Source organism: Medicago truncatula, chromosome 7, assembly GCF_003473485.1.
Source record: "Medicago truncatula cultivar Jemalong A17 chromosome 7, MtrunA17r5.0-ANR, whole genome shotgun sequence".
Lineage (NCBI taxonomy): Eukaryota > Viridiplantae > Streptophyta > Magnoliopsida > Fabales > Fabaceae > Medicago > Medicago truncatula.
The window spans coordinates 45,782,212-45,808,298 of NC_053048.1; the positions used below are offsets into that span (position 1 = coordinate 45,782,212).

General features: G+C 33.5%; 6 protein-coding genes across 6 annotated transcripts; 2 read left to right on the plus strand and 4 right to left on the minus strand.

The window, feature by feature from the left end:
* The first annotated feature begins 1,740 nt into the window (after positions 1-1,740).
* Positions 1,741-4,639, plus strand: LOC25499260 (transcription factor MYB13). Its single transcript, XM_013594442.3, has 3 exons — positions 1,741-1,954; positions 2,111-2,240; positions 3,841-4,639. The coding sequence occupies exons 1-3, from the start codon at positions 1,822-1,824 to the stop codon at positions 4,412-4,414; spliced, it is 837 nt and encodes a 278-aa protein (XP_013449896.1). The 5' UTR covers positions 1,741-1,821; the 3' UTR covers positions 4,415-4,639.
* A 1,898-nt stretch (positions 4,640-6,537) lies between these two features.
* LOC25499261 (pre-mRNA-splicing factor SLU7-A) lies at positions 6,538-12,101 on the plus strand. The gene is made up of 10 exons (XM_013594443.3): positions 6,538-6,699; positions 7,065-7,228; positions 8,001-8,113; positions 8,932-9,339; positions 9,464-9,599; positions 9,716-10,015; positions 10,591-10,807; positions 10,970-11,073; positions 11,443-11,511; positions 11,600-12,101. The coding sequence occupies exons 1-10, from the start codon at positions 6,684-6,686 to the stop codon at positions 11,672-11,674; spliced, it is 1,602 nt and encodes a 533-aa protein (XP_013449897.1). The 5' UTR covers positions 6,538-6,683; the 3' UTR covers positions 11,675-12,101.
* Positions 12,102-12,709: 608 nt separating this feature from the next.
* LOC25499262 (uncharacterized) lies at positions 12,710-13,712 on the minus strand. Its single transcript, XM_013594444.3, has one exon. The coding sequence runs from the start codon at positions 13,433-13,435 to the stop codon at positions 12,866-12,868; it is 570 nt and encodes a 189-aa protein (XP_013449898.1). The 5' UTR covers positions 13,436-13,712; the 3' UTR covers positions 12,710-12,865.
* A 1,084-nt stretch (positions 13,713-14,796) lies between these two features.
* LOC25499263 (uncharacterized) lies at positions 14,797-15,769 on the minus strand. Its single transcript, XM_013594445.3, has 2 exons — positions 15,394-15,769; positions 14,797-15,277 (listed from the first exon to the last, which is right to left on the minus strand). Exons 1-2 carry the CDS (start codon positions 15,546-15,548, stop codon positions 14,953-14,955), a joined length of 480 nt encoding a protein of 159 aa, XP_013449899.2. The 5' UTR covers positions 15,549-15,769; the 3' UTR covers positions 14,797-14,952.
* Positions 15,770-17,176: 1,407 nt separating this feature from the next.
* Positions 17,177-19,257, minus strand: LOC25499264 (legumin J). Its single transcript, XM_013594446.3, has 4 exons — positions 18,936-19,257; positions 18,594-18,844; positions 17,833-18,501; positions 17,177-17,723 (listed from the first exon to the last, which is right to left on the minus strand). The coding sequence occupies exons 1-4, from the start codon at positions 19,222-19,224 to the stop codon at positions 17,325-17,327; spliced, it is 1,608 nt and encodes a 535-aa protein (XP_013449900.1). The 5' UTR covers positions 19,225-19,257; the 3' UTR covers positions 17,177-17,324.
* Positions 19,258-21,104: 1,847 nt separating this feature from the next.
* On the minus strand, positions 21,105-25,484 carry LOC25499265 (MDIS1-interacting receptor like kinase 2). Its single transcript, XM_013594447.3, has 2 exons — positions 21,934-25,484; positions 21,105-21,755 (listed from the first exon to the last, which is right to left on the minus strand). The coding sequence occupies exons 1-2, from the start codon at positions 25,238-25,240 to the stop codon at positions 21,388-21,390; spliced, it is 3,675 nt and encodes a 1,224-aa protein (XP_013449901.1). The 5' UTR covers positions 25,241-25,484; the 3' UTR covers positions 21,105-21,387.
* Positions 25,485-26,087: the final 603 nt, after the last annotated feature.

Consider the following 26,087-nt stretch of genomic DNA (forward strand, 5'->3'; position numbering starts at 1 on the left):
ACTATATATATATATATATAAACACCCTAACAACCACCCCACATATGATTCATCAGTAACAACCTTCAAAGCAATTTATCTCAGTAACTAGGAAAAAAGACAAAGCCTTATCCCTGATTTTACAACGTTCAATTTTTATTTTTCTCAGTTTAAAATTTTATTAATGAACAAAACACTACAAGATTTAGGAGAACTTGTTGCAAAATTTATATAACACCATATTTTATTCCACGGGATAATAACAGTGCATCGCCTTTGTCTTGTAATCGCAGACAATAATGAGATTCAAATTGAAATAGAATAGGAGCTTTGTAAATAATAGCTAAATGTAAAAGCCTTTGGATTTATGAACACTAATTTTTTTTTTTTGGATCTTAGATAATGTGAATTAATTAAAAATAACTGAAGATAATGAATAGACATGGGAAGAAGAAAAAAAATCCATTTATGTTCATTGGCCTCAACGGGGTTGTGGTGCTGATGTGGACAGTGGTGAGTTTGATGTTGTGTTGGGTAAGTGAGGATGGAGGAGAGAATGGTGGTGGAGGAGAGTGTGAAAAAAAATCTAGTGTTCAGAGTCTATGATAAAATTATATTATACATATGCACACAAAAAACTTTCCTATGGTGGGAAAGGATTCACCTTTTCTATGGTAAATGCCACCATAATTAAAATCACGGATAAGGCCGCTACAAGATGAACTATTGGAGTCATGAATCATGATTATGAGAAACGAGAACCATCAACATTTATTTTAAACTATCTTGAGAGGGGTGGTGTAGGCAGGATTTAAGTGAGTGATCATATAAACTTTTTTTTTTTTTGAAAGAAGTGATCATATATACTTGTGAGGGGAGCCTCCTAGTTTTAGTTATTCTGAACTCATGTATGCTCCCGGTCCTTATTATATCCATTCAAGTGACCATTAAAACATATATAAATAGACATTAGACGTTTGTGTCTCCGATATCTAAGATGCACTTAAGTCAATTAAATCTTCTTATATGTAAACTCGTCAAGATAGACCGGACTTTGGAGAATCTGGAACAAAATTTGGTGTTGTTACAACATCTGCTGTAATAGATATCAATTGTCTGATTTTTAGTACTTTTCTACAGCTGAGATTAACTACTGCATGTAATTGCATGGACCAGTAATAGCAGAAATCTAGGTCCGTAGAATCTCTATATTCATATATGCTTATCTTAGGGATGACGTTGGAGTAGCTCCCGCGCGGCATCCCCCTCTTTGACTTATGTTTCTACGCCGGACTTCCTATTTTGAACTAGACATTTAGGCTCATACCATTATAGACATAAAAAGACAAATGCTTTTGCTATTGCACCTGTGTTACCATTAAAAACAACCTGAAAGTCAAATATTGTACTTAGTTTGAAATAAAGGACATACATGTTGAAGTGAACAATCTTAGTGAATGCACGTTAAGTGTCATGCTGTCGACAGCTACAATGCTACATGTACATATTAGGCACCTCCCCACGTTTTATTTGACAAATAAAATACTTACAAAAGTGATATTGCGAGCGACTACTCAATTTGAAAATTAAAAATAATGTGCTAATTGTAATAATATTATATAATATAGTTTTTGGACTGTTATGTACACATTTGCATGACCGTCGTGCTTATATATTAATTTAATTAAAGTACCTTACCCGTGTGAGATTTGAAGTTTCAACTTTCAACTCTTAACTTTAGTGTCACCTTTTGATCAAGTTGGCATATTAATTATATATAAACACGAGAGCGTGCAATATCGAAAACAACACATAATTTGGATTTATTAGTTACTACAGAAAATGGGAAGAGCTCCATGCTGTGAGAAAATGGGGTTGAAGAAAGGGCCATGGACTACAGAAGAAGATCGAATCCTCATCAATCACATAAACACTTATGGTCATTCCAATTGGCGTGCTCTTCCCAAACAAGCTGGTACCTTTTTTTTTTTTTCTTTTTCTTTCTAATTCAAGCCTTTACTAAATTTGAAGAAAATTAAAATATGAACTTAATTACATATATACATATATAGCATTGCTCTCATGAAATAAACTTAAGTTTTATTCATTTTTTTTACAATTTTATCAACAGGATTGCTACGGTGTGGAAAGAGTTGCAGATTACGATGGGCAAATTATCTGAAGCCGGATATCAAAAGAGGTAACTTCACCAAAGAAGAAGAGGATGCAATAATCAATTTGCATCAAACGTTAGGAAACAGGTAAAATAAAAACTAGTTACATTTCCACTACCTAGCTAATATATATTCTGCTCTGTATATCATTGAACTGATGGAGGATTCCAGATTCATGTGATTTTATAAACTTAAGTGATGGAAATATACAAATGCATGACAAATCAGAACAACTGTTAGGTAATTACAATGTTTATTGAATGCAAGCTCAACAGTTTGTATGAAAATAATATTTGAAATATTAAAGTTTGTGTTAAAGTTAGTTATTAACTAAGTAAAGAAAGATTTTTTACACTAAAAAAAAGTTAATTATTTAATGGGTACTGCGGGCACTGGATAAGAAATAATAAATAGGCAATAAATAAATAGATCTCAATTGGTTTATCTAAATTAAAGTGAGATATAAGTCAACTAATTAAAATAAGATATAGTTGTATTTATTGTTTGTTTTTGTAGCACTAACATCATCAATTATGTTATTTATCATCTACAAATAAAAACGATAATATAAAAAAAAACATAAAGAGAAGATGTAAAAAAAAAGAACAGTTTTTTTTGAATAATACCTAATAAATTGAACGTAGCGTAAAAAAAAGATTGAATAATTTATTTTTTGAAAGATAAAAAAAAAAAAAAAAGATTGAATATGGTATTGATCATGATGGCAGAGAGATATTAAATATAACATTTATTAATTTTAATTAGTTGAAATATTTTACACTTTAATTAAGGTAAATCAAGTGAGATCCATTTATTTATTGTCTATTTATTGTTCTTTATCCAGTGCCCAGAGGCACCGGTTAGCATTGCCCTTATTTAATAGTATTCTTAAAGATTTTGATTGATTTAGTCCTAAAACTATATTTTCACGCAAGAATGATTCAATAAATTAATTTCTTTCAGTCGAACCTTTTTTTTCCTTGAAAAAAAGAAGAGAAAATGAATAATGGTTTGGCCCAGTGTCTTTTGATTTATCTTTAGTTTTAAGGGAAGCAAAATCATAACAAGATACGTCGGTCTGTGAAGTCTCTTTCACATGTTAAAGCATTTTCACGTGCTATATAAAATTAATACTACTCCAAAAAGCAAAGGATTTTCTCTTTTCTCCTTTGGTTGATTTTTTTTTCCTTCTCATAATTCATACATACACTTAAAAATAACACTTTGTAAAAATAAATAAAAGCGAAATTAGCACTATTAAAAACTAATAATAGATTATCACATCAAATTATTACTAACAATTGTGACATGGAGACTAACGAGAGTTAGAGTCTAACAAAAAATATCATACTTTCGTGTGGTAAGCCAAATTTCCAAAGTAGGTTGAAATTGTATTGAATTTTCGATAGTGTCTCCAATAATATTAGGTCAGGTGAAACCCACTTGAGTTGGTCTAGTGGTATTAACTTGAGACTTAGAATGTGCTTCTCCTTGAAGTCTCAAGTTCGATTCTTTCAGTGTCAATTTAGCTTATTCAAAAAAATATTAGGTCGGATGAAAGAAACTTATGTAAAATAAAAATGTTTTTTTGTCTAATTTTGGTTAATGAATATTACAAAATCAAGCATGAATATAGAGCATGATTTTGTTGTGCAAATATTTATTTAATGGTTTAATGATGATGCAGATGGTCAACTATTGCAGCAAGATTACCCGGACGAACAGATAACGAGATAAAAAATGTATGGCACACCCATTTGAAGAAAAGGCTGCCACAAAACCAACATGAACACAACAACAGCACAAAACGAAACAAAAAACAAACCAAGTTGGACTTTCATGTCGACGCCTCCAAATCAGACCAAGACACCAAACAAGAACAACATCATGAGGATGATAGGCCACAATGTTCTAGTGACATGTCATCACATAATAATAGTAGCATTGCTACTTCAAATAATGATAATGATATATCTATAAGTTACAATAATATCAACAATAATAATGATGTTGTTGATTCGGCAGAAAATAATTTTGCATTGGATGATGATTTTTGGTGTGAAGTTTTGTCATCCGATAATTCTAGCATTGAGACAAGTGGTGTTATGGACATTGGTGTTGATAATTATCAATTTCAAGCTCCATTAGGAACTGAAGAAGGAGTTTTTGATTCTAGTTCATTGAGTTTATGCCAAGATATGGACTTCTGGCATGATGTTTATGCGAGAGCTGAGGAAATAACGGAGTTACTAGAATTATGATCAACTTGGTACTCCTAAACTGTATGTAACTTGTATGCTCATTCAATGGAAAGAAAATCATGTCTTTGATTCATTGTTTTGACAAAAATAATGTGAAAGCCTTCACATTTGCCTACATTTTCTGCATCTAGGCAATTTAGAAGAGTGTTTTTGTTATGCAAAAAATAAAAATAAGTGTTTTTGTCTGGCTTACCCCCCATAAAGAGTGTTTTTGTCCTTACCATACCATATGTATCAACTCTCTCTTCTTAATTTAGAGTTGAGATTCTCATTATTTTTCAAAAAATAGAAAACATTATTTGAATATAGATAAACACAAGAAATAGATCGTGGAGAAGATCCTAACTCGTTAGCAAGGCCGTTCCGATAAAATCGGAGGCCATGTTAAAAATGGCCCCTATGGAAAAACAAGATTTTTTAAGCAATAGTAATCAATTATTTAAGCTCTAAATAACATCAAAAATAGTTATTCTTATTAAGTAAAATTGAGTTTGTACGGGAGGAACTAACTAACTTGTGTTGAACTTCACTAACCACTAATTATTTTAATATTAAAAATTGGATTCATAATAAAAAGAAATTCCAAAAACTTAAAAATAATCATCACTTTGTTTAGTGCAAATGGATCTTTAAGTATATTGATTGTTGTTGGTTAAAAAAAACGTCTTTGCTATCTAAATAGTGACAAACTAGTACTAATATTTGGAAGGAAAAAAAAAAGTAGCAAATTAGTACTAGAATGCATGATTAAACTTTAAACAATAGAAAAGATACTATTTATTTAACGGATTTAATTTGTGTTGTTAATGGAAATGGATGACAAAAAATTTAAGATATATAGGAGTTTTCTACGTTCATAGATAACTTTGAAATACATATTAAATTTGACCTAGTAGTTGCGTATGTAATTGAGACTTTAATATTTAGTTCAAATTCACACAAATGCTCGACATTGAACCTCAAGACCAAGGACCCAAATGCACTCTATTTTACCACTAAACTATTACAAGATGTCTATTGATTTTTTTATATTTTATTATATATACCTAACACTTTTGGGTACTATATTAAAAACAAAAATTATTGAGGCTCCTAAGATTGCGAGGCCTGGCACCGTAGATCACCTTGCGCTTGCTAAGGGTCGGGCCTGCTCGTTAGCATAATTTTTTCTTTTGAAAAATAGAAAATATTCTAACAAATATTAGTCTAAAATAATTATAGAAAATTAAAAGTATGTGAAAAAAAGAAGTTACCTCGTTTGTTTACCTAGTAATAGCTAGGTTACCTCATGGTCTTGCTTAGTTTTTATTCTTTTCTCATAAGATAATGGGAAAAAAAATATAAAATCGCATAAAACTATTTTGTTTAAAAAATAAAAATGCATTGTAATACAACGTAAAAATTTGTTAAATTATTCAATATAATACATCAACAAAGATTAGACCAAAATCATCAAACCATCAGTATAGGTGACAAAACTTTGTTTATTAAAAAACCAATTTTTTTATTAAAAAAATGCAAAATACCTCTTTTGGTTATTTAAATTTGACAAAATTAACGTGTTAATCTTTAAGTTTCAAACATGTTTTCTAAGGTTTTATAAATTTTAAATAGGTTATTTAAGTTTTAAATATGTTCTTTAAGTTGTTAATTTAATGCGTATATTTAAAGATTTTTAAATTTTTAAGTTTCAAATAGGTTCTTAAAATGGTAATAAAAACCTATTTGAAAATTTAAAGGACTAACCCAATATTTTTTTTTAAATTTAAAGTATTATAAGATGTATTTTGCTTTAAAAAAACAAACCTAAATTTTCCAAATACATATCATTAATTATGCTCATTGGAAAGTAGTAAGTATCAGTAATTAAAAAATGATATAATGGACAAATGGTACCTCTAAATAAAAACATAAAATACTAAAACGACGCTTAAAAAGAGATACAGAGAATAAAAAGGGGGATATGCGTAGAATATTAGAGGATATTGATAGCAACTCCATAAAAAGTGACCTGTGTAATTTATATGGGCTTCTGGAAAGCTTAAATTGGCCTGAACATCGGCCCGTTGCAGAAACGCAGTCGTTTGATAAGAATCGCCGCCTTTACTCAATTATATCCAGATTACAAAAACAAAGGTATAAATCACAACCCTTCAAATAAATAAATTAAAAAGGTATAAATCGCAAAGTGACCTAAAATCCCAAATTGGAGTGTTATTCTTTGATTCATCTTCATTTCAATACTCGTTCTTCTGCGTTTGATCGCAACATGGCAACAGCTTCAGGTACATCTCTTTTTCCCCCAATTCTATTTCGTTCCTTTTCTACGAATTTTCATTCTCTGATGTTTCCGTCATCAATGCAAATTATCCTCTTCATGAACATCTTGTTTATCGATGAAAGCAACTTTTTGATTCAATTCAGATTGAAGAACGTGAAGAATATAAAATTTATTTAATTATCCAATTTTGGTTAAAAAACTGGATTAGGGTTCATGGATTTAATTAAAACTCATTGTATCATTGTTTGATAAGTTGTTTTTTCCTCTATTTAATTTTAATTTAACGTAATTATGTACTTTGGATTTCATCTTGTGACTTAATTAGATTGTTTCTGCATGTTAATTAAATTTGTATTCGGTGGATTGCAGTGGCATTCAAATCCAGAGAGGATCATCGAAAACAAATTGAGCTTGAGGAAGCTCGTAAAGCCGGACTTGCACCTGCTGAGGTTGATGAAGATGGCAAGGAAATCAATCCCCATATTCCTCAGTATATGTCATCTGCACCTTGGTATCTTAATGCCGAAAGACCCGTAAGTATTTTACTCCCCTCCATATGATTTCCTTTATTAGTTTTTTGAGATGAGGGAGTTGGGGTAGCACCTATAGTAGAAAAGATGGTGGAAACTAGGCTTAAGTGGTTTGGGCATGTAGAGAGATGACTAGATCAGACTGAGGTAAGTTAGATCACTAGAGGCAGATGTAAACCTAGAAAAACTATAAGAGAAACTATTATTGAAGATTATGATAGAACATTATGTCGTAAATTTATTCATCCATGTAGCGCACCCGACTTAGTTGGATAAGACTTGGTTGCTGTTGTTGTTATTGTTTTTGAGATGCTCATAGGATCTAGCTTTGTTAAATAGCCGCTATAGCACTATTACAACAACAACCAAGCCTTTTCCCCCTAAGTGGGGTCGGTCCTACATGAATCAAATGACGCCATAGCCTTCTATCAAAAACCATGTCTTTCTCCAACCTGTTAACCTGTAGATCCTTCTTAATAGTTCCTCTTCTAGTTTTTCTAGGTCTTGCGCTATAGCGCTATTGCATAACAGAATTTGAACAAATCACTGTTGTTCTGCGATATACTATTTAGTGCAAAATATTGTGAAGTAGTAGCTACAGTGGCGCTATAGCATTGTTGTGTAGCGGAATTTGAACAACCACTATTTCCTGTGATCCACAATTGATAATTGTCATATGAACAAACATTATTTTCTGCAATCCACAATTGATAATTGTCGTATTTGACATATAGAAACTAGCATATTTATCTGTTTTCTTTTCCTTCAAATGTAGAGTTTGAAACATCAAAGGAAATGGAAATCTGATCCCAACTACACCACATCATGGTACGATAGAGGTGCTAAAACTTTTCAGGCCCAGAAGTATAGGAAAGGTGCATGTGAGAAGTAAGTGATCTCTTTCACTATTTTAAAAGCAATGTTTTTATTTGTGCTGTGCCTCCAAATGTGATGGATGTTTCTTGTCTATTAACTTAATAACAAAATAAAATCTAGTATTTGGTTATATCTATTGTATTTTTCGATGTGTTGTGTTTTGTCTCAATAGTTGTCAAGGTCAAACTCATGACTTTTTTGAAAAATGTGTTACAATGTTCGTAAACACTTTTGATCTAATACAATTGAACTTGCACAAAATCTTTTAACTAAATTTGTGTTGTTAGTTTACACGCCTGGATTAATACATGGTTTTTGTGTTAAAATGACCTTTTGACTGACTTTGTTGGATATATGGGTTGAATTGCATATTAGGAATTGCATCTACTTTGCACTTCATATTTGGTTTATAAGTACTGGAGCTAATTAATTAATTTAGTTAATGTATGGATCTTATTTTGTTCTGTTTTATTAATCTACAAGATAATATTTTATTGTAAGGCGAAGGGCATCTTAATAGTTGGGTTGGGTCAATTATTGAATCATATTTTTACTTCATTTGCTTTATTATAGAGTTGGAATGTGAATCTTACATGTAGTTCGTGTCATTAACTCATTATTACGTTCATTGCTAGTAGTTTTTTTTTTCTAATATTATTTTTAAAATATGTGAACTCTTGAATGTTGACAATTCAAGTTTGCTAAGGTTCCATGTGTCTACCAAAACTGTCAAGTTTGATAACCTTGCTTGTCTCAACATATATTAAGTAGATTGCCATTCTCTCGTAAAAGTTTAGGTTAGTATCTTAATATTCATCTTCTTTTTATAGCTGCGGAGCTATGACACATAATGCCAAGGCATGCATGGAAAGACCGCGGAAAGTAGGAGCAAAGCATACAGACAAGCACATTGCTGCTGATGAAAAGGTAGAAACTTTTGAGCTTGACTATGATGGCAAACGGGACAGATGGAATGGTTATGATGCTTCAACATATGCTCGAGTCATTGAGAGATATGAAGCCCGAGACGACGCTCGAAAGAAGTTCTTGAAGGAACAACAGCTGAAGAGATTGGAGAAGGGCGACCAAAATGATGAGGGTGCTGCAATTGATGAGGCTGAAGATGAAGATGATTTAAGGGTAGACGAGGCAAAGGTTGATGAAAGCAAACAGATGGATTTTGCAAAGGTTGAGAAGCGTGTGCGAACAACAGGTGGTGGGAGTACAGGAACTGTGAGGTAATTTTTATGTTGCTCTCATTGTAATAATGCAGCGCCAAGTTTATTGGTCCGTTAAATTACAATTATCAGTTCTATAATTTTTCTTACATGAATTGTAATGTAAATATATCTTAACCTTCAGGAACCTACGTATTCGAGAGGATACTGCAAAATATCTTCTCAATCTTGATGTCAATTCTGCACATTATGACCCCAAGACCAGGTCCATGCGTGAAGATCCTCTTCCAGAGGCAGATCCAAATGAAAAGTTTTACTTGGTAAACTGTCTCGAAGATTAAATTTATTTAGAAAACTTGATGATTTGATTTTTTATTGCTTTTGCGTGTTAATCTTTGTATTTGGGTTAAAATTTGTTTTTGTTTTTGTCTTGTAGGGTGATAACCAATATAGAAGTAGTGGTCAAGCTTTGGAATTCAAGGACTTAAACATCCATGCCTGGGAAGCATTTGACAAGGGACAAGATGTTCACATGCAAGCGGCTCCTTCCCAAGCTGAATTGCTCTATAAAAATTTCAAGGTCATGAAGGAGAAATTGAAGTCTCAAACAAAGGACACTATTATTGAGAAGTATGGCAATGCAGCTGACGAGGACAAACTTCCAAGAGAACTTCTTCTGGGTCAGAGTGAGAGGCAAGTTGAGTATGATCGTGCTGGTAGAATTGTTAAGGGACAGGTAAGAAATGCATTCTATATCTTTATTATCTCACAATTTCAATTTGCATATCAATCTTACATAGAATACTTCTTACTGAAGCATGAGTACTTGTAAAATGATGAAGTACCCATACTTTAAAGCTTCTTACTCCCTTCTCTCATTATTCAGTTTAAAGTTTAATTTGCGGTTTACTTATATACTAATACAACAATATAACTGTTATTTATGTATTTGATCTTCTTTATTGTTCTAACCTGACACATTTTTTTACTATTTAAACTTGTGATGTTCTGATGTTAATCAAACAATTTAACTTTCTCATCTTGCATTATATAATAAAACTCATGTTTTTTATTGATGTACCCGTACCTTCATTTTTTTTTTTTTAAATGATGTATCCCGTACCCGTACCAGGTACTATACTCGTACCTATGCATCATTGCTTCTCTGTGATATCACTATATTTTATATATGATTTGCTCCCTTCATCAGGGCTTCACTATTGGTTTTCGTTCAATTCTAAGCATTATGTTTTTAGGTTTTGCTGTTCGTTAGGATGATAATAACTGTTATTTATCTGCTGCTTCTAATAGGAAGTCGCAATCCCCAGAAGCAAGTATGAAGAGGATGTTTACATCAACAACCACACAACTGTTTGGGGCTCATGGTGGAAGGATCACCAGTGGGGTTTTAAGTGCTGCAAACAGACAATACGTAATAGCTATTGCACTGGTGCTGCTGGTATTGAGGCTGCCGAGGCTGCAGGTGATCTTATGAGAGCTAATATTGCACGTAAGGAGTCTGCTGCAGGTTCGTACGCTGACACCATATCCCTGCTGTGCCTCTATCTCCTCCTTCTCTTCTCTTTGTTATTAATTTCTTCTTTTATGTTTGATAATTGGTGTGGTTATTCGTATTCTGCATCTTGATTTCTCATTATTGATCTTCAATTATTTTCTTGAATCTGTACAGAGGATCCTAAACCAATAGAAGAAAAAAGGCCTGCTACGTGGGGAACTGATGTTCCAGACGACGTAGTTCTGGATGAAAAATTGCTTGCCGATGCACTCAAAAAGGTAATATAGATCTATCAGCCTCATATTTTTTTACTCTTCAATATTCCTTGATATTTGTTAATTTACCTCCTCTGGGTATATATTTTTACACTCCAATATTCCTTGATGTTAATGAGTTCTTTTTTTTTTTCTTTCTTATTCTACCTTCTGTGGAATTAATTATTGTTTTTTGATAATAACTTCGTCTGCCTTAATTATCAAGGTCTAGACACCATTTGATTCAAACAAAATATTGCATGTAATTTGCAGAAACGATGATGGCACTATGGATGTTCTTTTTAGCATAAAGTCATTTATTCTGGATATTTGAATCTGTTTGAGGTGAATTGTTCTGATATTATTCATGTGCGTTGTTATGGTATTTTACAGGAGGATCAAAGAAAGAGAGAAGAGAAAGATGAGAGGAAGCGTAAATATAATGTCAGATGGAATGATCAGGTATGGTTTTTTCCATGTCACTGGTTGATAATTTTATTTGTAATACATGTCCTCCTTGCAGATTTTTAAATCGTTTTAATCCAAACAGGTAACTCAAGAGGATATGGAGGCATACAGGATGAAGAAAGTACATCACGATGACCCAATGAAGAATTTTTCCTGAACTAAGCTTGGAGAGGCCAAAAGGCCTGTGTTCATTTCTGTTCAAAGCCACATGCCTTTGTGATGTTCTCAAGCTGCCAAGAGGAATGGGCAAAGTGTACAATTAACGAGAAAGCGGGACAGAGTGGAACTCTTGATATTTGAACAGCCTTGTGGCTTAGTACTATATGCATTATTTTAGCATTGGAACACTTGGCCGTTGTTATGTCTGTTCTTTATGTATCAACTTGCAAGGTTACATGTGTATACCGATCATTTTACTACGTCTTTGAGAAACCTTAGGGTCACTAAGGCAAATGATACCAGTTCAAGTATGTGCTAGATTACTATTGACTGTTCTATTTCTGGCTCAGTTATGTTGTAAACCGTGATCCAAAAAATAATTATTAAATTTCGCTTGCAATGCAAAGTTGTTAAAGATATAACAAGACAGGAGAAAAATATTTTTTGCTTAGAAATACTCGTATTTTAGAAGTTACTCGAAAACATTTTATGCATATATTGTAAAAAGAAATTACAATGTTGAATTCTATTATTTCAATAGAAAAGGATTAATATATTTCTATTCTAGCGCATTGAAATGTGAAAACAGCTACATTACATAATCATATGTTCGAATTAATCGTAGAGTTGAAAAAAAAAAAGACAAGAACTAAAGTAAAATACTCTTCTTCACAATATACATACTATGATAGATTAGTTCGACGGTACAAGGAATTCTTTAAATAGAGGAGAAAAAAACTAGAAAAATCAAAAGGTCTTTCCATAATTTATCAACAAAATATAGTTAAATCCACGTACCTAAAAATTCATTTCGAACAATTGAACCTTTTCAAATTGTTTTTTTTTAAGAACCAAAAAGATTTGTGCCAAAATAATAGATGCCAAGAAGAACAACAGACCCTGTACACGTAACGGATCTATTGATGAATGGTTTTGCAGACAAAGAAGCCATAGTTGTCCATGGCAATTCTTGATACTGTCTGATGGAGTTTTGTCGCTATATTGGATTGGAACAAAATTGACATAGATAGAATAGCAATTCAAACTGGTCATTAATAATCTACAAGATTTATAATTAATACAAGACCAGTTTTCTTTATAATTAAACCAGCAAGAAGGATTTTGTTTCTTGCTTTTTCTTCCTACGCACCAAACAATCAACCTTATTACACAAAAACAAGAACATGTTCTACAAATTTCTTGCTAATCTTTCCTGTGCCGCCATCTGTTTTCTGAACCTGTTAATGAACTCCTCTGCTCGTTCATCAATTCCTTGCATTTGAGGTGAAGCTAATGCTACCGACTCCCACATATCATCTGATGTATTAGTTCTGTCACATGATCGATTGCTTGCTCCTTCTGGCACGTCTTTTTTCTCTAGTTGATAATCACCAATCTTCGCAGTTATTTCGATTTGTGGTCTTTGAATTGGTGTCCGTGGCTTCAAATAACCCACTAAGTCACATGGAGGCTCTCTGAAGAGCTTATCAATATAAACAGGTGCTGGCTTTTTGTTGAAGCTGCAGAATACACTTCTAACAGTGGCCAACTTTTTGCGCCGAAAACGCTTACTAGCAAGGAATTTAGGTGCCTTAGTAGTGATACTGGTTGATGGTTTTATAGCTTTAGTGTTCAGATGTTTTCTTTGTTTTTTCATGGCTTTGGATTTACGAATGTTATGAAGTTTACTACCAAGTTTAGAAGTGAAGCTCTTCCATACCTTTCTAGCAGGTGGAAGCCTTAGGCTTATGCAAGACATGGAAGGGATAAAGAAGAATGAAAGAAGCAAGAGTTCTTTCAATTCAAAGAAATAGATGATAAACTTCGTAGGATAAACTCATGTGCCAAAATATACTTTGAGACACATCCTTTATAACAATTGAGGGGTTAGTTTCGTTTTTCAAGTGGGTGTGTTAGTAAGGAGTGGCTTAGTTATTACGCTGAATATTTTGACAAAGGCTGCTAAATTCGATCTGTAGTAGATCAGCACCAATGAAGTAGCTTAATTATTAAGCAAACATAACGTAAAAAGTTCAATACTAGTTGTGTGTGAAACAATGTTGCAGTACCCGTACCTACTTTTTCCATTAATTTAAGCCGAGATTCTGATTTCAGATTCCTTTGCAAGTTCCTATATTCACGTAGTCCGCCACATAGGTTACCATTAGATTAAGATCGGATGACTACATAAAATCTGCACCATTTGATCTTGATCCACCGACTATCTATATGACTTGATTGCATGAATGTGGGAACCTAATCACCGCATTAAGGCATATATTCTATGTGTACAATTTAGAAAACTACACACCACTCCGCGAGTTTGCAGGCATAATCTTTTCATGATATCCAAAAGTTTCATTTCTCTCTTCAGTTTTTATTTTTTATTTAATTTTTTTTTATTTTTAATATTATCATTTCTCCCTTCCTTATCTTCAAATGCACTCTCTCTAATTGTAAATCTTTTGCATTCTCATAAAATAAGTAGTCCATAATAACGTCTATCAGGTTATTTATTTACTCTAGGCGATTAACTAATGATAGTGTTCATCACTCTCTAGCTCAAGGCTCAAGCATATACCTCTTACTATGAATCCAATCCAATCATAGGCCATAAATTTCTCGACCAAAGCCATAAGTAGCAGTTTAACACCGTAGAGGTGGTGTATATTGACCTTGTTCCTGTAGTTGGGAAGTCTTCTTACACTTATTTCAATATTTTTCATTATATATGTGAGATTGTGTTTTTTCTATTATTATTATTAATGAAGGAGAATGTCTAAAGATTGTTTGAGTAAAAAGCAATTGTTTTGGAGACATACTTAAAAAAATTGATTAGTAAATTCTTTGAATTAAAGTTGGGCTTGGGCATCGCAATTAAAAAACATTATAGATAGACATGTGAATCCAAATTTGTTTTATTACCAAATCTTAACCCTAATGCATCACATGAGTCATGGAGACTATGCTCTGACCCATTTTATCAAACCAAGATCCAATGAATGAAATAAGAGGCTAATATTAATTGACCCTTTACTAATTTCTGCTTCCAAGCACAAGTGTGAAAATAAGGAATAAAAAAGAACATCAACGATTAGTAGAAAAGAAAAGTGGGGCAAGTAATACAAAAACTTATTAATACTTTTCAAATTCTTCATATAGTTCACACCATCATCATCTTTCCAAATTAAATTAACATCACACAGTAGTGATTTCCATTTCCATTCTATACAATAGTATTAAAAAAGACATGACATTATAAATACTAATACAGATTTAGGAGCAAGCATGATTAGCCAAGGAGAAATGTTTGGCTTGAGAAGCAGCAGCAACCTCAGAAACAAAACCTTGCATCACCAAAGTCTTAACCTGCCATGGCTTATAAGGAAAACCTTGTCTTGCATACGAGTTTATCAATGCTGTTGTTCCTTCTTTCAACAATGCTCCAAAGGGGTTATCTACTTCATCATTCCTAGTCGTTGCTTCGAGCAATGTTAGATCTGATCTGTACCGTTTATAAACTCTCCATCCAAACACATTGGATACTGTTGATGTCTCCGGTACCATCCTTGGCCATGTCTCTTTTCTCCCACTCCAAAACCTAATCACAAACAATTACAAACGGTTGGATTAGTGAAATTCATTCTTTATAATTTACGATAACAAAATATATTGAACAGAAAATAAAACTGTGTTCGGTTAATTTGTTATTATTACTGTGGAGTGCATGTTCCTCTGTTTCTTGTGTAGAGGAAGCCTGGCAAATGGGGTGAAGCTTGAGCTGATTGGGAAGGTGATAAGAGAAGACAAAAGAGAAGAGGAAGAAGTGTGATTGAAAGAGAAGCCATAGTTGTTGTCGTGTTCTTCTTCATTTGATTTTGAAGTTGAAATCACTCACATTTGCTAACGTTCATTTTTGTAGTTTTGAGTTTTGAGATGTCTTGGTGAATTGGTTTATGTCAGTTTGAACGTTACACTTGCAGAGTAGTGTTGAGTTTACTTTCTTGAAACACGTGAATATGCTTTGGACAAACAGCCTAGCTTATTGTGTTGTTTTTGTTTTTAGTATCAGTTTTGAAAAACCAATTGATTCAACCAAAGCCTTCACTTATTTATTTGAATACTCCAAATATTGTATAAGTATTGAGTTCAGATGCACATGATATTCAAGCATATTCTCTCCAAAATGAAATATACAGATACGTATAAGGAATACGTATTTACAAAGTTTTGTTTATTGCTTCAAAAAAATAAAGTTTTGTTTATTTAATTTTTTTTATTGAATATTTATAGAATAATTCACAAACACACAAATACGTATGAATGGTAAAAAAAAGTAAGACAAGTTTGTGAGAATTTAGTAGAGATGTATATGGTTTAATTAAGGAAAATGTTAACCAGACACTAGTTAAGGAAGTAAATATAGTATATTGGCAATAGTGAGCATGACCCTTAATTTAAAATGTGAAGAATTGACCACACTTAAAAATTACTCCATCTGTTTTAAAATAATTTCCGTTTAAGGTTTTCTTGCACAAAAGTGCGTTGAAACTCAGAGAAAAAACTACAACACTAAAGAGACATTCCTCGCATGCAAGGTCTAGAAATATCACCAAAAAGTAATTTATGAGGAGGAGCCTCTACATTAGGACAATTGAAGGAAGGCTAAAATTAGTTAGCCAATCAGCACAACAGTTTCTTTTCCTCCAAGTATGACGAAACTGAACATGTCAATCTAAAGCCGCACCATCTCCCTTGAGTGTTACTTATCCATCCATGGGGGGTTGGGTCTTCCAACACAAATTAAAGAATGCAATAAAGTAGTATATCAATTTTTACTAAATTAACTCTATCAATTATTGGTGTGTATTTGAACATCATAAATGATAAAATACAAAGATAGTGATTTGGAAGTAATGTACCGGTGGTAATTAGAGGGCATAATTAGAATGTAGTTTATTGTATGTTGAAAAGTGAAAAATGACATTTATTTCGAAACAAATATTTTATGTGGACGGAAATAATGAGAGAGACTCAATCAATCAACATTAAATAAAATTTAAAGATAATACATAGATCACGTACATAATCGTGTCAAACAGACGTTGGAGTCTGAAAAGCCATTATAAACTTACACACACAAGTGGAGGTACCGAAGTTCAAACCCCAATCATGACATTCAGCCTAACAATTTTGACACTTTGCCAATTGAGCTAGGACTTCTGGATTTAAATAACAATTTGTTACTACTATGGAAGGTTATGTAATGAAACCGAAGAATAACTCAAACGGGGCATTGGTGTCTGAAAACTATATGATGTTTTTAGTGGCAAATGTTAGATGTAGCAATAATTAATGGTTATATTATTTTTATTTTTATTTTTGTTAGATTTAAATCGAAAATCTTCAACTCTTTATTTCTTTATTTCAAATCAATGAAAACTACCGGACGTAATAGGTACATCTTTTCAAAAGATGCTCGAGAGACCTATTATGTGATTGAGGCCATGCCCAAAGAAAATATAGCATTAACAATCAACAAAACTCTTCTGTCAGTTATCCCCAAATTTATGTGTTATTCCTTTGCTACACACATAGTATTTCCTTTATTTTACATAATATTAACTTTCAACATAAGATTAATTAAGTTACACCATGGCAATATAGCCATCCTGAATTCGAGAATCAGGAGTTGCCAAAACACCCTCATTACGATTATTCTTCAACTCATTCACTTCTTGTGGACTAAGCCCAAAAACATGAGCAAGTACTTCCCCAGGTGTTGCACTAATCGCTGAATCACGCCCTATCATTGTACTAATCTCAGCTCTATCATTTGTTTTGAAAACTATGTATTCCAATCCCTCACTCTCCGCCTGTTCTGCCACTGCGAAATTCTGCGGCACCACCAACAATCTTCCCCTTTTTACCTCTCCATTGAACACTGATTTTCCCTCACTATTCACCACTTGAACCCTCCCTCTTCCTCTTGTTACGTACATTATGCTGTTCGCATTCATGTTCCAATGTGGCACAAATATACCATCCTGCACATAAGCGAAATATCAGTTAAGTTAAATTTAAATGATATAGTTCAGTGTCTGACACGTGACTTCTGCAATTCATAATTGCAGAATGATGCACTTATTTAATTACCTTGTAGAGGTAAACCCATTGGGCACTAAGATGAAGCAATTTGAGAACTGGGAGAGTCAAACTATTGACATTCGTTATACGACCTGCTCTTGGGTTAAACACATCGGCACGTGAAGGATCAGCTATGTTCTCATGAAGCTTCAATGTGCAAACAGTTTCATCGAAGAAGTTGTGTTGTCCTTCATGTTCTCTGGTTCTTGTTCTCTCACCATGGCTTCTTTCTTTTTCACCATGGTGACAATGCTCTTTAGTTTTTGTTTCTCTCTCTTCTACCACTTCCTCTTCTTCTCCTTCACCTTCTCTGTGTTTTCTTGTCTCTTTTCGCCATTTTCGATGTTCTCGTTTATCTGGTTCGTCTTCAACTTCTTCTTCTTCCTCTACTCTCTTTTCTCCATGCTCTCTATGTGTTTTTGCCTCTTCTGATCTTATTTCTGGTTCCAATTCCAAAGGTGGCCTTATAATACTAAGACCTCCTTTAACATGTATAATTTGGTGCTTTCTATGTTGTTCATCTTGAGATTGAAGCTTTCTAATTATACTTTCTTTCACTTTCAAAACTTGTCCCAAGAAACGTGAATCAAAACCACTGAACATGTTGTTAGTTTCTTCTTCTTTATCACCACGCTTTCTTCCACTCTGTTTTACTGGATTCCCAGCTAGATAAAATCTCTACATCACATGAATAAAAAATGAATGATTTATATATAACAAAGTTGGTTGCATTTAGGAGTAATTGTTAGATTATAATTAATGTTGCTTACTCTTGGGATACGATCGAGTTGGTTTAGTTTATTGGAAGTGTCGAGGAGAGTGACAATAATAAGAGGGGTATTGCCGTAATTGTAGGTCCAGTAAGGAACACCAGGTGGAATAGCAATAAGGTCACCCTGTTTCACATAACGAACCTTCTGGTGACGATCCTGTGGTTGTTGTGGCCTTCCTCCTTTTTCCCATTGTGGCTCTTCATATGTCTCTCCACATCCTGGAATTGCCAATCCCAATACTCCCGTTCCTGTGTGTACATTGATGAGATAAGTACTTAACACCAAAGAGCAGTGCTTTAGAGATAAGTGAATGAACTAAAAAATTAACTTGAACACCACCTTGTTCTACGAAATGGAGTTCAGGATATGTAACATAAGATGGCAAGTGAAGGCCATTAGGATTGATCGTGCGTTTGAGAACAGAGACACCAACACAACGTAGCTCAGGGTGATTAGCATCCCATGTTTCAGTCAGACCTGCTTCTGACTCAATGCTGTTGTCAGGTTCCAATGCATCGATGCTATCTAGTTGGCACGACTCACTTTGATGACGTGGTGGAAGCTGTCGTGCTGAACAGAAGAAGAGTAACAAACAAAGTGTGATCAGAAGAGATTTTGTCTTTGCCATGCTAGCTGAACAACTGTGGAGATTGTTATGTAGTTATTTTATTTATAGAAATGTAGAGAAGGTTAAACGATGGACACGTAAGTGAAGCAATGTGGACATTCTTCACCATGCATGCATATCAAACCCTTCATTCTTACACCTCATCATGCTTTCATTAATGCCGCAGCGGTGCCAATTTTTTTTACAAGTTCAACGAATGTGAGTTCATCTTCTCATGGTTAAGGTAGATATATGTGAGTTCATCTTATATAATATCAACAAAGACATTGTCAAAAAAAAAAACAGAGGGAAATCAGGTATATATAATTTGTCCTCCAAAACCGTGCTCTCAAACAAACTTCTAAATAAAGGTCTGAATATTCATGAGTTATTTTATTGACTGAATTTGATAGAATATTTATACAATTAATTGATGGAAAAGAAAGCTAGTTATTGGTAACTAACTTTCTGTTTTATACAACAAGAAAAAAAAGATTAACAAACTATTTTGAATTGGTCTTTGGTCTCCTTTTACACTCCCTTGCAAACTCATGGATGAATGATTATGAACTCTTTAAGTTTATAGCAACATTGAAGAACTATCACCTGAAGAAATTTTTATTCAATTTTTATTGTTCTTTTGCCTGACTAGATTAATAGATAGTCCAAACTAACGTCTTTTCTTTGAATTCTTCTTAATATCATTTTGTCTCTTTTTCTCTGTGATAATATATTGTGCTGTGCATTCTTCATTACGTGAATGTAACAATTTTTCTTTCTCAATTAATATTTGAAGTGACTTTTGTATCTATGTAATATTGCTATTAAACCAACAACGTTCTTATAATTTGATGAAGATTAGTTAAAAATTTGTTGCTGGGTTGTTACGAAAGTCATTCTTGCATATAGAATCACTAATTGTAGGTATGGAGCAGATCAACATTTTTTCAGTTATCCAAATTGTAGCATTGAAAAGAAGACTCAGGGTACATTCATGGATGGGGTGATATTCATATTTCCTTGCACAGTTTCACTACAGATTGCTAAGGTTTGCATTGCAAGCTTTAATAACTATAAAATTTGCATTTCATCATGCTACCGAAGATGAAATTTTTTATTATTTTTTGAACATGGTGGAGAAAGAGGGACTAACTTGATAACTCTCTTGTCAAATATGAAGTTTGGTATAGATTTTGATGAACATGAGCTATGCTTGCCATGAAACTATGCATTGTTTAACCTATTGCAATGTTTATGTGTTGGCAATTGCTTTGACCTTTTAGCTTAAACATGTTCCATTTAAGAATTCATGGTGGCTTATTTTCCTATACTTGCTTTTAGCTTAAGTGTTATATGCATTTTTGTTTTATGATGATGATGTCGTACCAAGGTTTTACTAGTAAATTTCTTTTTTTCTTTTACACTAATGAGACAGGCTTAACAACATACTGCGTACAAAATTCAACTAAAAACCAATCATGTAACTACTGATTGAATAATGTTTGTCTATACAAGATTTGTAACCTTTTCTAATATGAACACGTGACAATGTCACAAATAAACCCTTTTTCCAACTCAAAATCAAGAAGTTCATTATGTCCCAGTGACGTAGAATTTTGGAAACCTTTGAGTGTTTCCAATTCAACTCGGGGACAATATTTGATTTGATTCGATTCATAATGAGACATCTTTTAGTGCTAATATTCATGAGTCGTGGCAAAACATTATTAGCAAGTAATTTGTCTAATTGATTAGCTATATTTACTCCAACAATGATGATAAGATTAAATAAGGATAGTAGAAGTTGTAATCTGAAAACTAGTACTAGTATTTTTTTAATACTACTTAATGATTGAAGTTGAAAGTAACACCTACTATCTAAATTATGAATCAACAAGAAATTAAACAATAGATAGCTTAATGGTGATTAAGTGGGTATGGTAACATTGAATTTATATGCATGAATTTCATAGAAATTATACAGCCTTTTTTTTTTAGCAATACAGCCATTTTGTTTTATTGTATATAAAAATGAAAACTATATATTTTGCTCAAAACTCGACATTACTCATCTATCCACGCTAATGTGTAAGGCAATATCTAGTATACATGAGATTTGAGTTTTATTATTTATATTTTCAATCAACATAGATAATTATATTCTTCACATAGTCGTTGATGGATCTATTTATGGAATCCTGTAAGCTTGCTTACAGTTATCATACTGAATGGCTGAGAAAGGGAAGCCTGTTTAGAAGCAGATAATTCTTGTGCAACAGAACGCATCATGGGTCTAGACTCAGGAGCAGCACGTGTGCATGATAAAGCTACGTTCATGGCAAACACTATTGTTTCAGCTAATTTCCCTGTTGGAGGTGGAAGCCTTTGGTCCACAACATCCTTCACAAGCACTTCCATTGATGTCAAAGACTTATTTGAATTTAGGGTGCCCAAGAATTCTCCAGGGTGTTTTCCCATCATTATCTCCAACACCACCACTCCAAAACTATACACATCACACTTTTCTGTCACCCTCATAGTTTGTGCTAGCTCTGCAAAATCCAAAATTAAAACTTTGTTACTAAGTAAATGAGTCACGTTCAGGTCCAGATATTATAAGTTGTAGATTTAAATACTCAAATAAAAAATGCTACTACGGCACATAATATGTATTATATCTAATGAACTATGAAACTGTTGATAATCTCAATCGTTAAATGCATTGTGTACCTGGAGCCATGTAGCCATAGGATCCGGCAACTGAGGTCCAAGTCGAATTGTTAGAGTTTAGCAGCTTTGCAGTGCCAAAATCTGCAAGATGAGGTACATAATCTGAGTCAAGTAGTATGTTATTCAATGTTATATCTCTGTGCACAATTGCTGGAGAGCAATCACTATGCAGGTAAGCGATTGCATGAGCTATTCCTTGCACAATTTCCACCCTTGCACTCCAACTTAGCTCCAATTTTCCTTCTCCTCCATACAACACTTTTCCCAAGCTTCCTTTCTCTACATGTTCATAAACCAGGAACATTTGTCTCCTCATAGAACAGAAACCATAAAGCTTTATTATATTCCGGTGCCTCACTTCTGTTAGCGTTCTTATCTCATTCATGAAGCTCATGCGGTTCACTTCTGGAATGTCATCAGAGTCTGATATATTGAGTCTTTTTACAGCAACAACTTGACCTGTAGAGAATTCCGCTCTATAAACACTTCCAAATCCTCCTTTCCCAATGCAATATTTTTCGTTGAAATCATTGGTTGCTTTAACAAGATCAGAAAATGTGAATTTCCCATCTCTTCCCCATACCATGCAAATAGATTGATCATTATCTTCAATGCTTTGGGATTCTTCACTAAGTTTTTTAGCTTTCCTTTGAAATAGTAGAATTCCAACACCAATCATCCCTACAAATAGTACTCCACCAAATGATATCGTAACACCAAGAAGTACCTTTTTGTTGGCCCCTCCAGAATGTTCTTGAGACAATATTGTAGCACATTTTAATCCTTTTACCTCACCACACAAACCTGCATTTCCAACAAAAGCTTCAGCAGTTTCTGTTTGAAAAACACCACCTGTTGGGATCGAACCTGACAAGTTATTGTAAGAAAAATCCACTGATTGAAGGCTGGGCATACTTGAAAAGGATTGTGGGATTGTTCCAGATAGATTGTTGTGTGAGACATTGAAGATCTCCAATGATGCTAACTTTTGAAGATTTTGAGGAATTTCTCCTGAAAGGTTGTTGCTGCTCAGATCTAACAAGGATTGGAGTGAGTACAAATTGCCTAGTTCATACGGTATCATGCCAGATAGATCGTTATGACTTAAGTTCATGCTTAGTAACCGATTACAATTACCGAGCTCATTAGGAATGCTTCCACTGAAGTTATTATCTGATAAATCAACAATATTAAGTTGAGCTAATCTTCCAATACTCTTTGGGATTTCTCCCGATAAATGGTTCCTGCTCAAGTTCAACATGAAGAGCAGACTTATATTTCCAATTTCATGTGGGATATTTCCGGTGAATTCGTTGGAGTGCAGGCTAAGAAATTGTAATTTACTCAACTTATTTAGGTCGATTGGAATTTTTCCAGAAAGTTTGTTTCCACTCATTTCCATCTCAGTTAAGCTGATACATTTACCCCAATCTGGAGAGAGATAACCAATGAGGCGATTTCTGCTAAGTGAGATGAAACTAAGATTTGGATGAATCCCAAATGCTTCTGTGATATTTCCATTGAACTGGTTATCATCAAGCCTAATTCTTATAAAAGATGAACAATTTCTCAAAGATTTCGGCAATGACCCTGAAAAGCTGTTGTTATTTACTGCCAAAACAAGTAGTTTTAGGCCATTGCACATGTCAGAAGGAAGTTCTCCTGAGAAACTATTGTTTGAAAAGTAGACATGAGTCAAAGAAGGACTATTCTTTCCAAAGTCTCTGGAAATGTTACCTGAGAAGTTATTGGTGAACACGGAAAAATAAGTTAAGGAAGTTAGATGAGAAATTGTGCGTGGCAATTCTCCATCCAAGTTATTATTGTTGACATCAAAAGTTTGCAGTGAGGTTAAGTTTCCAATATCCACTGGAATGTTACCAGAGAGGTTGTTGAAGAAAAGATTTATGACGGTTATGTTTGTGAGATTCCATATGGTTGATGGAATTGGACCAGAGAAGTGGTTTCCTGAAAGGTCTAACCCTGTCATTACCTTCAAGTTTCCTATCTCATCAGGGATTGGACCAGACAACATATTATTGTACAGAAGTAAGATTATAATTTTTTTCAGTAAGCCAATCTGTGGAGGTAGCTTTCCAGTTAAACTATTGTTTTGGAGTTGCAAGGAAGTTAACTTGGTCCAATTAGATACCAATGAAGCTGAAATTTGACCAGAAAAAGAATTATCCGATAATCCTAGTTCTGATAGTTTAGTCAAATTTGCTAATGACAAAGGCAAAGAACCTGTCAGGTTATTTACTGCTAAGCTCAAGAAAGTTAGATTTGTGCATAGGCCAAGCTCAGAAGGAACTTTAGAGTTCAAAAAGTTAGCACTGAGATCAAGATGCACTAACTCCTTTAGTTGACCTATGGAAGAAGGAATTTCCCCATGAGCTGAAATGTTGTTCAGCTCAAGAAATTGAAGCTTAGATATCAATCCTATCTCTGTTGGAATATGACTATTAAACATGTTATTACCAATGCGAAGATCTTTGAGATTCGAGAGAAGGGACAAGTTGGATGATAGTGTTCCTTCTAGTCCACAGTTGGTGAGGTTGAGATATTCAAGCATTCCTAAATTACCATAAAGGAATTCTGGTATGGTACCATTCCAACTGTTCTCAGAGAGGTCAAGATATGTTAAATTCTTGCACTCATGTATGAAACTTGGAATGTCACCAGTGAATTCATTTTCCTCCAAACCAAGGTAATTTAATGAAAGCATGTTTGAATATTGAGACCAATCAACGGAAGATACAAAAAAGTTTGATCCAAGATCAAGGTAACTTACCTTGGAGAGATTAGTGAGCTGATAGGGAATGGTACCATTGAGATTATTGAAGTAAAAACTAACATATTGAAGTTCCTTTAGATGGCCTAGCTCGGATGGTAGTGCGTCTTCAAATAAATTGTTTCCCAAGTCTAAGAAATTGAGCTTTGAGAGTGTGCCAATTGATGATGGTATTGATCCACCAAACCTGTTGCCATTGAGGTTGAGGAGGGTGAGGTTTGGGAGGGATGCAAAATCCAAGTCAGTGAGTGTTCCACTGAGGTTGGCACCGGATAAATTTATCCTTGAAACAGTTGTATTGGTGTTGTCACAAACAATAGCATCCCAATTGCAAAGGTTGATAAGATTGGTGATAGACCATGAATTGAGAGGAGAAGGCAAAGGATGGGATAAACTATTTTTCCATTTGACAAGAGCTTCTGCTTCTGTTTTTATTGATGCTGTGATTTTCAATGGAAGCAAAGATATAAGCAGTATATAAAAGACAAGAGTATTAACCTTTTGAATGTTTGCCATGTCTCTAGTGTATATGGCCTTTATGCTAATGTTTTAATCTCTTATATATAGAAGAAAAAAACCGTTACTGTTTTAAACTTCAGGAATTCGTTAAACACAAAGTTTAAGTTCATGAAAGCAGAAATGTCAAAGCAAAGTTCTTATGGTGTGGCCCATTAGTTAATGGTGTGATTATGATTGTTTTGTAAGGAATTCCAAGCTAGATATTCTTACAGAAGTTCATTTGTATGGTTGAATTTATCATTTTGGTGTTATTTTAATCGGCACAATTTAATTTTTGTTTTATAAGTCTTATAAACAGTTATGACAATTTTGTATTATTTTTTGTCTTATAAACAAAATTGGATCATAAGAAAATCGTTGAGAATCAAACCGGTCACTGCTCTTCTATTATTATATTCTCTTATTAATAAATAAATGGTAGTGTTTGCTGCACTTACAATGAATATTCTGAATATTGACAGTGTGAATATCATTTCATTAAACTTGTAAATTTTTGAATAAATTATTTTAGTTGTGGTCCAAGTCATACCATGGCATGGCCCCTTCATATTTATGGGAAAAGATATGTATCGCGAGAGATTGTTTCCCGAAGTGTTAATTGCTACCACAAAATCAGGAATCACACACCACCCATGTATTCCGCAAAGTATTTGTTTACAATTGGCCAGTTTTTCCATCGGGATGCTTTCGTGAATTAATCTGTCGCTGTAAATAGCACAGCTCCATATTTATATCATCGTTTGACTTTTATTGTTTTTGAACTTTGAAGTTTCCTCTTTTCTATCTGACGACCCGACTAACAATAACAAACATATCTGACGGGAGTTAGACTTATTATTCTATT